A 12,096-nucleotide genomic window follows, 5' to 3' on the forward strand; every position below is an offset into this window, starting at 1 on the left:
CGGGTGGGAGGTTATCTCGCTAAGCTCGTGTCCGCCACAGATTTGTGTTCTGTCCCCAGCTCAGCTTGGGTGATCACCCCGGAGCTTAGCCATGGGAGCTACCTGGTGGGTGGGTGGGTAAATAGGCTTTTTTTTGGTGACCCCCCAAGGTCCCCGAAGCTCCTTCAAGCATAGGTTTCTTTGGGTTGGCTGAGGAGGGACCGAGGAGGCTCCACTCCTTGCGGTACACCTGTGCTCAGCCCTCCCTTGTTCTTCCAGAGAAACCTGCAGCAGCCAGCTGTGAGGAGAAGCCCCATGGGGTCACCGAGGTGCCAGAGAGGATGTGCTGCTTGACCTGCGGGCAGGTGTTTGGGAGCCGGGAGGAGCAGGTGAGCAGGGCTGAGCAGTGTGAGGTGGGACTGGGGCTGGCATGACTGGTGGGATCCTGCTATGGAAACTCAGCCCCAGCATGGTGCAGCCCAGTGCTGGCTGTTTGCCCACTGCTCACGACCTATTGGGATCTGGCACTCAAACCTTGTATGTTGTCAATTAAAGGTATCATTTACTGGAATTAAAGAGTAAGTGCAGCACAGGCTTGTACTTGTTCAGGTTAATTGTTTCATGGGTAACTCCTTAAAATACTGTGATTTTCCAGTCAGGACTGCTGAAGGAGCCCAGCATCAGTTTAGTCCTTGGGGTCTGTCACCTCATGCCCTTTGGTGGTGATGGCTTTCATGGACCACCAAGATGTTGCCAGCTCATATTTTTTTTGCTCCACAGACTGAGCACTACCGTCTTGACTGGCATCGCTTCAACCTGAAGCAGCGACTCCTGGGGCGCCGGACACTGCCTGAGGAAGTGTTTGAGGAGAAAACCCGCACAGGTGAGAAGCTGGATTGTCTGCATTGGAGCCCAGGGGCTGTCAGCAACCTCACTGGGGTTCCTCTGTACAGGGATGAAGCCCTCTGCTAGTTCAGGGTTCCTCTATTCTGTCCCTGTGGGGTCTTCTCAGGGTCCAGCACTGCTCCTGAGCTGTTAGGATTTGTTATAGGCAGAAGGGGATGTTTTAATTGTACCCCTGCCTAACCATGTCTGGGGATCCAGAGCTCCACGCTCCTATATCCCCAGGTCACAGCCTGTTTGTGATATATAGGGTTATTTGACAGAACATTTCTGGGGTTGTGGGCACTCTGCAAGTGCCCTTGAAATCACCTAGAGAGTTTCGGGGAGGCTGTTCAATAATCTTTGCTTTATTTCACTGCATCTTTCTTTTCCTTGCAGGTGATGTTTCCAGCATCTCAGGATCCGACTCGGATAGCTCTGATGTGAGCAGTGAGTCGGAGTTGCTGCCCTCTGTCAGTGACAGTGGCCAGACCCCCCAGATTCCCCGCTCCCACAAAGTGCTGCTCCGCAATGCCAGGGGCCAGCTCATCTCCGCCTACCGCTGTGTGCTGCTCACTGGGAAGGCAAGTCACAGCCCAGCTGCGTGGGAGAGGGAGTCCAGAAAGGTGGGGGACATTCAGGTGTAGATGTCTCTCTGACATCTCTGCCTCTTGTGATAGGAAGGGTGGACTCTGGTGCCAGGTCAGAGCCCCAGACTTGTTGGTGGCTGTTATTTGGCTCTGGGGTGCTCCCAGAAACCTGCTTCTGGTGCTAGGAGAGAGGCTGGTCTCTGTTCTGGGGACAGCAGGAGGTAAGGAGGTAACGCCATGGGTGCTAGCAAGGGTGTCTGTGTATCAGGGTGACATTGAGGAGCCGGTGGAGCTGACGGCATCACTGCAGAGCCTCGATGCAAGCACGTGCTGGGTTGTGCTGATGATGGGTGGCGGGCACTTCGCAGGAGCAGTGTTCCGGGGGTGAGTACAGGGGGACAGTGGGACTGTCCCTCTGGGCACAGGCAGCTGGAGCTGCTCTTGCATGTTAATGTCACGCACACTAAGCTCTGTGGCTCATGTCTGCCCCTCTCCCCACAGCCTGCAGGTGCAGGAGCACAAGACCTTCCACCGGTACACCGTGCGAGCACGGCGGGGCACAGCGCAGGGCCTTCGGGATGCCCAGACCCCGGGGTCAGCCCCCAGATCTGCTGGGGCCTCCCTGCGCCGCTACAACGAGGCTGCACTGCTCAAGGTGAGGGTGCACTTAGCAGGGAGTGCTCCTGCTGCCTCTGCCGCACTGCTGCTGGGGGGCATGGCAGGGGCAGTGGGCTCTGGAAGAAGGGGCAGGGCCCAACTGGGGCTACTCTCTTCTAGATTTGTCCCTGCTCTAGAGCTATGTTTGCCCCGTATAGTGTGCTCAGGATCCCATAACACTTCTCCTTCCTCCCCAGGATATTCAGGACCTCCTGGCAGCCTGGGCACAGCCCCTGAGTGAAGCTCAGCGCATCTTCCTCCGGGCCCCTCATCACAACCATGCGCTGCTCTTCGGTGGCAGGAACCCACCCCTCACCCGAGGGGACCCTCGCATCTGTCACATCCCCCTCAGCACCCGCAGGGCCACCCTGCGAGAGGTGCTGCGAGTCCACGCCACGCTGGCCAGCCTGCAGGTGTACGGTGAGTTGGACCAGCCCTCGTGCCTGTGGGTCAGGGCAGGTGGGGTGATGTGGTCCCTCGTGCATTAGGGGATGCTACCCTATGGGGTGGAGGTGCTAGCTCTTCAGCCCTCAGACCCTGGAGACATGGGGTGCTCCCTGTCCCCAGGTAGTGATGGGAGCACCCTTGCTGCCCAGGGAAGGACACACCACTGGAGGACATCATTGGGTCCCCCAGGAGGGTCTGGCAGAAGAGGCAGAAGGCAGAAGTGGATCCCCCGCAGGAAGACACAACAGGTGAGTTGAACCATGGAGGGAGACATGACTCCGAGCAAGCAGGTGGGGTTTGATGTTATGGCATGGGCCAGATTTGCAGCTTCAGAGTGTGGCTGGACAGGAGAAAGACAGGGTGTTCCTGGCTCAGAGCCCTGAGTGAGTAGTTCTCTGTGTGGAGCCTTAGCCCCAGTCTTATCACCCTCCTCAGCCCCAGAGGAGGAGGAGGAAGAGGAGGAAGAAAGCCCTGCAGGGGAACTGGAGACTGTGGAAGTGACACTGGGGACCTTGCACCTCCGGGAGTTCGAAGTGATGCCCAAGCGAAACCGCAAAAGGAGGAAGAAGAGGGACAAGAAGGTGGAGAAAGGTGAGGGGAAGAACTGGCAGGGGCAGTGTAGGAAGGCCATGGCTGGGATGCAGGCTGACTCTGACCCTCTTCCTCACACGTTGCCTGTGCAGGGCCTTGTGCTAAAGAGACTGGTGGGCAGCCTGGCTTGGAGGCAGTGACAGAGCTGCAGGGGGAGGCTGAGGCTGGGCTGCTTCCCTGGAGCAATGGAGGTGAGTGGGTTGGGAGCTGTGTTGGCTGAATGCCTGCCCCATTTACTGCTGGCTTGTCAGTGGGGTGAAGAGCACATTGTCATGCAGATACCCAGAACAGCTGGATCTGAGAAGTCTTTAGTGCAGTCATGTGCCTTTGAGTGAGCCAAGTGTGTTTGAGCCAAGGGGGCCAGGCAGCACCTGGCTAAGCCAGGTGTGTTGTGGGGATTGGAGTGGGTCTTACTTTAGGAGGAGACTTGGCTACTGACAACAGTGCCTAGCAATGCCATAGCACATGGCCACAGACTCCAGAAGGTGCTGGAGATCCTGCAGTGCCCAAATCCAGCTAGCAAGCTGAGGCATTATGTGTGTTGCTCTGAGTGCTGCTCTGCCCAGTCTGCCCATTGGACTCCCCTCCTGTTCTTCCCTCACAGGAGACCCTCAGACCCAGCTCTGCGATGCTCTGTTCACTGCCTGCAAGACAGGGGATATGCAGACACTGCGGCACCTCCTGGGAGTGCCAGAGAACGGGGGCCTGCCAGAGCACAGTGAGGATGGGCAGTCTCTGGATATGGCCCGCTCCCTGCTGACCCAGCCCGTGGACAAGCAGGGCTGCACCCTGCTTCACGTGGCAGCTCAGGCTGGCAGGGCTGAGGCTGTGTGTCTGCTGCTGGAGGCAGGAGCAGACCCTGCCCTCAGGTATGGCTGCAGGGCACCCAGTGCTTCACAACTCCTGCTGTGGGAATCCAGCGATTCACTCCTGTCTCAGCCACAGAGAACTGGTGCCACTCTTGTCCTAGGACAGCCAGTATTGGTCTCTGTGACCTGGGATGTCTGGGGTTTTTATAGGAGGCCTAGGAGCTGAGCCACCCTTCTCTCTGCCTGCCTGGTCTGGCATGGCAGGAGGTGGGCAGTGCCTCAAAGTGCACCCAGGTTTATTGGTGGGCTGTTCCAAGGGCCAGGATGAGACAAAAGCCCCATGCAGGGGCTTTGAGAGGCAAGAAGGACTTGGAGGATTCTAGTATAGGAATAAGGAACTTTCCCCTCCTTGGCTGTGATACTGTGGCCTGCAGTACACACTGCTCATCTCTGGGGGGTCTGTGGGCTCACAGCCCAGTGGGATGCAGACAGTAAGATGGCAGTGTGAGCAAGCTGGTCTCCCTTGTCTGGTTTCCCTTGTCTCGCAGGGACAGGCAGGAGAGGACCCCATACTGCACCTCTGCTGACAGACAGACCCGCAATGCCTTCCGCAAGTTCATGGTGGCCCATCCAGACAAGTACGACTACAGCCGTGCCAAGGTGGGGCCTGCCCGCTGCCCTCACCCACAGGGGAGCCCCAGAGCAAAGCTCTCCCTTCCCACTCGTGCATTGCCCCGGCTCAGTGGGAGATGCTGCCTGCCCTCAGGTGCCAGGGCCCCTGACACAGGAGATGGAGGCCAAGAAGCTGGAGAAGAAGCGGGCACAGAAAGCCCAGCGGAAGCAACGGGAGCAAGCACAGCGGGAGGAGCAGCAGCGCTGGGAGCAGGAGCAGGAAAGGAAGCAGTGGTTTGCAGCCCTGTCTGACAGGGAGAAGGTGAGGATTGGGAAGGGGATCCAGCCCAGACAGGGCAGTGCGGATGCGGTGTGCTCTGGGCACAGCAGCTCCCAAGGCTGCAGGGGCTGAGCTGTCTCTGCTCCCCAGAGGGCACTGGCTGCTGAGAGGAGGTTGGCTGCACAGCTGCAGGACACCGGCACGACTCCTGCCAACATCAGGTAACCATCCCAGCAGCATGGCTCTGAACACAAATCCTCCCATGTCAGTACAGCTGTTCCCTGCCTTTCTTGCTCCAGTTCTCATTTCCAGTCTAAAGCTATTCCTGACCACTCAATTCCCGGTAGTGCTTGTATAGTTTCCTCCCTCTCTTGCCCTGCTCCCCTGAAATATTTTGCTAAGGATGACTTGGTCCACTTGCAGCCAGATCTACAGCAAGTCAACGCCCCAGCCACTCCTGTGTCCCTGTTTGCTTTCCTCTGCCACCCCACCAGGTTTGTTGGCAGCCAGCACTCCCCATGCTTAGCTGGGCAGGGGCTTTACAACCTTTATAGGGCCAAGCCCCTAAATGTGGTATTTGCACCTAAATGTTCATTCTGCCTTAAAGTACCTCACATCACACTTTGACAGAGCATGTCCCCCAGGGAGTATGTCCTGGCCAGGCCATTGGGTGAGCACATCAGCCCTGTGAGAGCAGAGGAGCCCCAGCTCCCTCAGGCTGCTGATGTCTTGTGTCACAGTCCAGGCAGGGAACCCTTTCCTCTACTAACTCTTTTGCAAGCGTCTCCTTTGCTCAGGGCCAGCTCTGCTCTTTCCTGCAGCCGCTGCTGGCAGTGTGGAGAGTCCCTGTTGGGACGGATCCCCTTCCACTACCTCGACTTCTCCTTCTGTTCCACGGCCTGCCTGCAAACACACCGCCGGGCCCAGGCTGGCCACACCTAACGCTGGAGGCTGCTGCCACCTGCCAAGGACCACTGTGGTGGGGACGTGGCTGAGCACTGGCTGTGCAGCAAGGGAGAGCCTGTGCAGCAGCGATGGCAGAGGGACTGAGCTGGCCATGTCACTCTCTAGGCATGAATATCACTCTGGGTGGTGACTCTGGCAAAGTTAATAACTAAGAGGTCTCCATGTGCTAGTGTGAGGGGCTGGGACTGTTTGGTGGCCTGGCTTCAGCCAGGGGTCCTGCTGCCAGCTTTTCTCATGGCTACCTCACAGGTTGCTATCTGTAGGTGTAAGGACAGATCCTGACACATACAGACCCTGCAGCCCTGAGCTACCTCCAGCCATGCCTGTGGACACCATCAAGGCTGTGCTTTTACCTCTCCTCTCCTGGCTGCCATCAGCATCTCAGCCATCATGTTAGCAGGTACTTCCTCTGCCTACATTGTCAATAAAGAGGTGCCTTGACCCCCTGGCCATGGGGGAATCAGCATGGTCACTGGAACTATTTGGGATGAGTGTGGCATTGACATGCAAATCAAGCTCAGTCCTGGGTCCCTTAGTCATTATCACAGGCCCTGCCTGTCCCCAAAGGTCTGTGCCAGGACCTGTGCCACTTTCCTTAGCCCCTGTGCTTCGTCAGCCCCCTGCCATCTCCCCAGCCCCAGTGAGAGGCAAGGCCAGTGCCCAGCAGTGTTTACTCCGTGGCCATGGTGCTGCAGCCAAGTGTCCTGTTGTAAAGGGGGTGGTCAAGGAAGAGCAGGAGGGGAGTGGGAGGTGCCCCTTCTAGCTCCAGCACTGTGATGTTGTTGGGGCGGCCAGCGTGCAGCACCGAGCCAGGCACAAACAGGGTCTGCTGGGGCCCACGACAGCTCCAGTACCGGCCCAGGTTGAAGCCATTTATCCACAGCAGTCCCTGGAAGATGATGGAGATGGGACTGAGCTGTGTCCTGGTCCAGTCTTACCCCTTTCCCAGTTATGCACTGCCTTACCTTGCTCCAACCTGGGAACTTCACGAAGGTGTCCCAGGCGATGCCAGGTGTCTCAAAGGTCCCAGTGTAGAAGGCTGGCCCCACTCGGCCCCCACTGCTTGATTTTGGCAGAGCAGTGTGGGGCCAGCCCTGTTGGACGGCGGTGTCTATGGCCAGGGGATAGATCAGCCAGTTGCTGAGAGGCCTGGAGTTCAGTGAGAGGTTTCCCAGCAAGCCCTGAGGTGGAACATGAGGGGAAATGAAGCAGCAGTATCTGCCACAGTCAGGACACTTGGGGCAGCCCCAGGGCATGTCCCCCTGGCAGCAGTGAGGGTGGGATGGAATCCCCTCTAAGGAGCAAAGGGCCCTGGCAGCTGTGGCAGCATAAGTGGGAGAGGGGTGCTAGTCTGTGAGCCCTGTCCTGGCAGGTTTGAGATGAGCCAGGGAGCAGGACTGGGATTAGCCCCACCAAGGCTAGCCTGTCTCAGGTGGCAGTTGAGAGGGTGTTTGGTCACATGGGTTGCCAGGCCATCCCCTCTGGAGCCTCAGGGCGCTCTCCCCTTACCTTGAAGTCACTGGTGTTGGCCCCGAAGCTGATCCTGCCCATGTTCTCCATGAGGATGTCCAGGCTGTCCCCTGCCCTGCCTGTTACATGCAATGTTGTCTGCCCATCCCGCTCCAGCGTGCCCTGGTACTCCTAAAGCCACAAAGCCAGTGCTGCTGGCCCATGTTTGGATCCCACCACCCCCAACACTGCCAGCAGGCACATACCATCCTGCTGCCAGCCCTCCAGAGCCAGGGCTGCTCTCTGCCCCCAGAGGAGGCAAATTTGGGCCCAAGAGCGACCCTGCAAAGGCTCAGTATGGCTTTTGTCACCCTGGCTGTCCCCAAGACCCTGGGAGGGCACAGCCCCACTGCCAGCAGGTCCCACAACCCCCTGGAGCACTGTCCCAGGGACTGGTGTGCTCCCATAGCCTCACCTTCTGCAGCATCACGTAGCCACGGTCACAGATGCTGTGGGGAGGAGCACCCAGCGTGGCTGGGTCTGGGACATCCCAGGGCAGCTGTGTGTGGTACACCACAAAGCCATGGACCTGCAGGACACAGTGCAGTGGCACAGGAAGGGAAATGGAGCTGGAAGTGAGCTCTGCTCCTCTGCCCCAGAGCCAGGGCCAGGCAGACAGGAGCGTCTCCACAAGTGTCCACCACTACACCCAGCCTCTCACCTGCTTTAGGGCCTCAAAGGTGAGAGGGAACTGGCTCTGGATGGGCCCAGAGGGGCACAGCACATCCAAGACATCCAGGAGGTCAGCATACTGCAAAGAGAGGGATGGGTGCTGGGCAGGTGAGCAGTGCCACGCTGGGGCAGAACAGCCTTCAGGATGGGCACTCACCTTCTGCAGGGCCACCCAGCCATAGGCATACTTGGGGGTGGCAGGTGGCATCGGGCCAGCTGGCAGGGGCTGGAACTGAACAGCAGACTGTCAGCTGCCCCATGGCGAGCAGGGAGCTGTCCCTTGCCCTGCTGGTACACAAGCAGCAGTGCCCAGAACTGTCCCCTAACTCCTGCCAGGCTCGTTACCTTGCTGATGACCGTGCGAATGGCAAACAGCTTCTCAGTGGGGTCTCCTGCCTCCGACAGGGGGGCATCATAGTCATAGCTGGTGGTCACTGGTTTGTACTGGCCCTTGTAGTCAGCACCTGGCCAAGGAGGGGGCTCTGGCACAGCCCAGGGCATGGAACCCAGCCCCAGGCTGGCTGCAGTGCAGTGTGGGGGGGCATGGCCCAGAACTGTGAGCCCTTGCATAGGCATGAAAGGAGTCCCCAGGAGAAGACAAGCTTGGGTTCAAGGGCCCTTGGCTATGTGTCAACCTGCCCCATGGGACAGAACAAGAGCCTGAAGCAGGTTTCTCAGGGATGGCCAAGGAAAGCCCCCCAGCCCTGCAGTGCGCCCCTCCCTCCCTAGAGCAAGGCTCTACTCACCGCTCCAGTAGGCAAAATTCGTCCCTCCATGGAACATGTACCTATGATACACCCAGAGAGCCTGGTCAGCAACCCCACAGACCCAGCAGGGGCTCACCAGACACTGCCCCTTCCCCTCAGCACCCACGGTCCATGCTGGCCTGATCCCAGTGGGATGAAGGCAAGAGGTGATGCCCACTGCCCTGGTGGCTGTGCCCTCTGCCTGGTGACTACTTGCATGTTGGTGCTGGCTCCCAGCTGCAGCATATCCTCCAGCCCCCGGGCCACCCACGCTGCGCTGGTGCTGGCATGTGCCTCGCCCCAGTAGTCCAGCCAACCTGTGTAGTACTCGGAGTTTACCTGGAGGACAAAGAGACTGTCACCTGCAGCCTCGGCCCAGTGCCCCTCCTTGCCTCACTGCCTGGCACCTCTGCCTCCCCAAAGGCGTCGTGGGTCATTCCCCCACAGCACCCATGCCAAGCTCACCAGGGGCCCCCTCGGTTCCACGCGGCGCTGGGCACCAAATGCCTCCGTCACATTGGATCCTGTGGAGGTGCAGAGGGGGAGGTTTGAGCAGGACAGAGGAGGGACCCCCATCCTCTCTCTCCTCCTCCCCCACAGGATACCTGGCCCAAAGTCGACGGTGGCATAGAGCCCCTGCAGGGTGCCGCAGCGCAGCTCCTGGGCTCCCGTGCTGTCGGTGGTGAAGAGCAGCACCTCACTGCCCAGCAGCGCCCGAAAGGAGCCCAGCAGGTGCCGCAAGTATCCATGGTCACAGGCATAGTAGCTCCCATATTCATTTTCCACCTGTGAGCAGGGCAGGGACTGACATGTAGTACGCAGTGGCCGGGCTGCAGACAGGTCCCACTGCCCACGGGGATGAGCACAAACCCCCCCCCACCCTTTCCTCTGCAGATCATCAGATGTCCTGACAACCCCCAGGGGGGTCCTGAGCATAACCTTCCAGTCCCACTGTGAGCTCCAGCTCTGTCAGCATCCCTCAAACCACAGCTGTGGTACCTCAGATTCCCAGCCCTTGGATTTAAATCTAGGTCCAGAAGGTGGGAGGGACTTATCTGAGCTTTTCTGGATAAGAGCATGGTGTAGGGGACACCGGTGGCTTTTTGGGGCACATTGAAAGATGACCCAGAGCAGGGCACAGGGCTGGGCCTCACAGCACCTTACCTGCACACTGATGATGTTCCCTCCCTGGTGGTACAGGCGTGGTTTGATCTTGGGCAGCAGGACATGGAGCCAGGAGTCCACGGCTGCCAGGTAGGCTAGAGGGACAGAGGCAGGACAGGGCTGGCTGCAGCATCCACCCCAGCCCACCTGCAGCCAGCCTGCCAAGAGGAAGACACAGCAGATAGGGCAGAGTCAAGCGAGATGGGGAAATGGAGATGGAGTACAAACTATGGGGCTCTCAGAGGATAGAGAAGATGATGGGAAAGACCACAGAGGCAGAGCTGGCAGGTGTGTGGAGGACAGCCAGGACTGGCACCAGGCTGTAAGGACACGGTGGCCAGAGCCCTGTGCTGAGCCTCACCAGGGTTGGAGGTACGCAGGATGATGTCTGGTTTCCACAGCAGCCAGGCAGGCAAGCCACCCTGGAGAAACACACATAGCAGAGAGGGAGGCAGAGAAACTGCTCAGCAGCCTGGGCCTGTACACTGCTGACATCGGCCAGTGCAATGCTAGTGCTTGGCACCAGCACAACGGCCTGTGGCCTTTGGGGCAGCAGCCTGGGCACAGCGGGCACAGCACTGGAGTCAGCATGACAGCCAGAAGGGTCAACCCTGCTGTGTCCTTCCCAGACCACCTGTCACCCCTCTGTGCCAGGCTGGGGGCCAGGGCTCACCATCTCCCACTCTGCACAGATGTAGGGCCCCGGCCGCAGGATCACCAGAAGTCCCAGCTCAGCCGTCAGGTCCAGGAAGGCTTCCACATCCCGGTTCCCAGTGAAGTCATAAACTCCTGGCAGTGTCTCATGGTAGTTCCAGGGGATGTAGCTGGCGTGAGAGAGGAGATCAGCATGCAGGAGCTAAGGACATCCCAGCACGAAAGGGAACCATCCCACCTGCTGGTCCCTCTGCTTCTGGGAGTTGGCCTGCAGCCTGAGCTGAGTGTGGCAACTCGGGCTGGACACTCAACCAGCCCACACTCATGTTTGTGTCTGGCAGGGGTGACCTGGGTGGGTCACAGCCAAGTGCAAATGCTGGTGCTTGCTCCCTGTGCTCAGACAACACCCTTGTCTCTGTTCCCAGTGATCCCAGAAAGGCCGTGGTGGCTGTGGGGTGTGCACCGTCAGGGCTGTCGCCATGGCTTACACCTGCACAGCGCTGAGCCCGCTCATGTACATCTTGAGCAGCCGGTCCCTCCAGGCAGGGCGCGGGACGCGGGCGTAGTGGATGCTGCCCGAGATGTAGCGGAAAGGGGCACCGTCCTTGCGGAAGCAGTTGTGTTCGTAATCCAGCTGGAAGGAGCGCGCCGAAGGGGAGGCCTGCAGGAAAAGGGAAGAGCTGGAGGCTTGCAGAACCGCCCCGAGGCCAGCCGCCCCCTCCTGTGCTTCCCGGGACAGGCACTGACGAGGCTGGTTCTTGGAGGTGCCCTCTCCCGAAGTGGGTGCTAAACTGTCCTGGGAGAGCAGGAGGGAGGAGCTGAGCTTCCCCGCTAATCAAACACCCCGCCCGGGCTGGTGGCATTTGTGGGGACGCTGCTGCTGGGGTGGGTGCTGCGAGGGCAGGGAAGGAGCTGGGAACCCAAACTGCCCACCCGCTCCTTCACAGCTCAGTCCTGTGCGCTTCTCCCACACTATCCACCCTGTTTGCTAACCTGCGTGTGCAGGAGCCCCGCTGCCAGCAGCAGGCCCAGGGCCGGCAGTCCCATCCTCGCCGGGGGCTCGGCGGGCCCGGGATGGGGACGAGGTTGGACGTGGCTCCACCATCACGTGAGCCGGGAAGGACCTCGGCCAGCACTTCCTTCTCCCGGCCCCAAGCGCGGGCAGCTGGAACAGCTGGGGCGGGACCACGGCAAAGGGCTGGGCGGCTCCGACCCCCCAGGTCTGGCCAGCCCCGCTAAGCCCACCCCAGCAGGGCATGCAGCTCCGGCCGGCGGGCACACCGCTGGTGCCCAGTGGGATGCGGAGTGACAATCAAAGTGAGAGGACAAGGAGCCTCGTAAAAGCGTCACCAGCAGGCAGAAGCCTTCCATTGAACTCAGCCCGCTTGTTCCATCAGAGAGGTGGTAATGGAAAGCTCGGCTGTAGCTCTGATCGGAGGGCTGCTGCTGCCGAGTGAGGGAAAGGAAACCGTCCCCGGGCCGAGTGCTAGAGCTGGTGGCACAGCTAGTGACAGGGGTGTCGGGAGGCGCTGCCCGCC

At 59.6% G+C, this 12,096-nt stretch overlaps 2 protein-coding genes across 2 annotated transcripts in view; one reads left to right on the forward strand and one right to left on the reverse strand.

Moving 5' to 3' along the window:
• Positions 1-266: 266 nt before the first annotated feature.
• Positions 267-12,096, forward strand: part of STK16 (serine/threonine kinase 16) — a 14,346-nt gene continuing 2,516 nt past the window's right edge. The window contains exons 1-13 of the mRNA XM_031057527.1: positions 267-368; positions 760-862; positions 1,261-1,445; positions 1,720-1,835; positions 1,953-2,106; positions 2,306-2,528; positions 2,705-2,803; positions 2,991-3,146; positions 3,239-3,337; positions 3,751-4,015; positions 4,504-4,615; positions 4,722-4,889; positions 4,998-5,068. Coding sequence (XP_030913387.1) covers positions 321-368; positions 760-862; positions 1,261-1,445; positions 1,720-1,835; positions 1,953-2,106; positions 2,306-2,528; positions 2,705-2,803; positions 2,991-3,146; positions 3,239-3,337; positions 3,751-4,015; positions 4,504-4,615; positions 4,722-4,889; positions 4,998-5,068 — 1,799 coding nt within the window. The 5' untranslated portion in view covers positions 267-320. The remainder of the gene's footprint in view (positions 369-759; positions 863-1,260; positions 1,446-1,719; positions 1,836-1,952; positions 2,107-2,305; positions 2,529-2,704; positions 2,804-2,990; positions 3,147-3,238; positions 3,338-3,750; positions 4,016-4,503; positions 4,616-4,721; positions 4,890-4,997; positions 5,069-12,096) is intronic.
• On the reverse strand, positions 6,257-11,678 carry GLB1L (galactosidase beta 1 like). The gene is given in 17 exon segments (XM_005415800.2): positions 6,257-6,702; positions 6,779-6,994; positions 7,323-7,454; positions 7,738-7,851; positions 7,984-8,073; positions 8,152-8,226; positions 8,340-8,458; positions 8,741-8,781; positions 8,958-9,079; positions 9,206-9,264; positions 9,346-9,526; positions 9,905-9,999; positions 10,266-10,326; positions 10,578-10,728; positions 11,047-11,219; positions 11,552-11,657; positions 11,659-11,678. Coding segments are annotated over 17 exon segments (1,959 nt in total). The 5' UTR covers positions 11,664-11,678; the 3' UTR covers positions 6,257-6,483.

This window comes from Geospiza fortis, unplaced genomic scaffold (assembly GCF_000277835.1).
Source record: "Geospiza fortis unplaced genomic scaffold, GeoFor_1.0 scaffold112, whole genome shotgun sequence".
In the NCBI taxonomy this organism is placed as follows: domain Eukaryota; kingdom Metazoa; phylum Chordata; class Aves; order Passeriformes; family Thraupidae; genus Geospiza; species Geospiza fortis.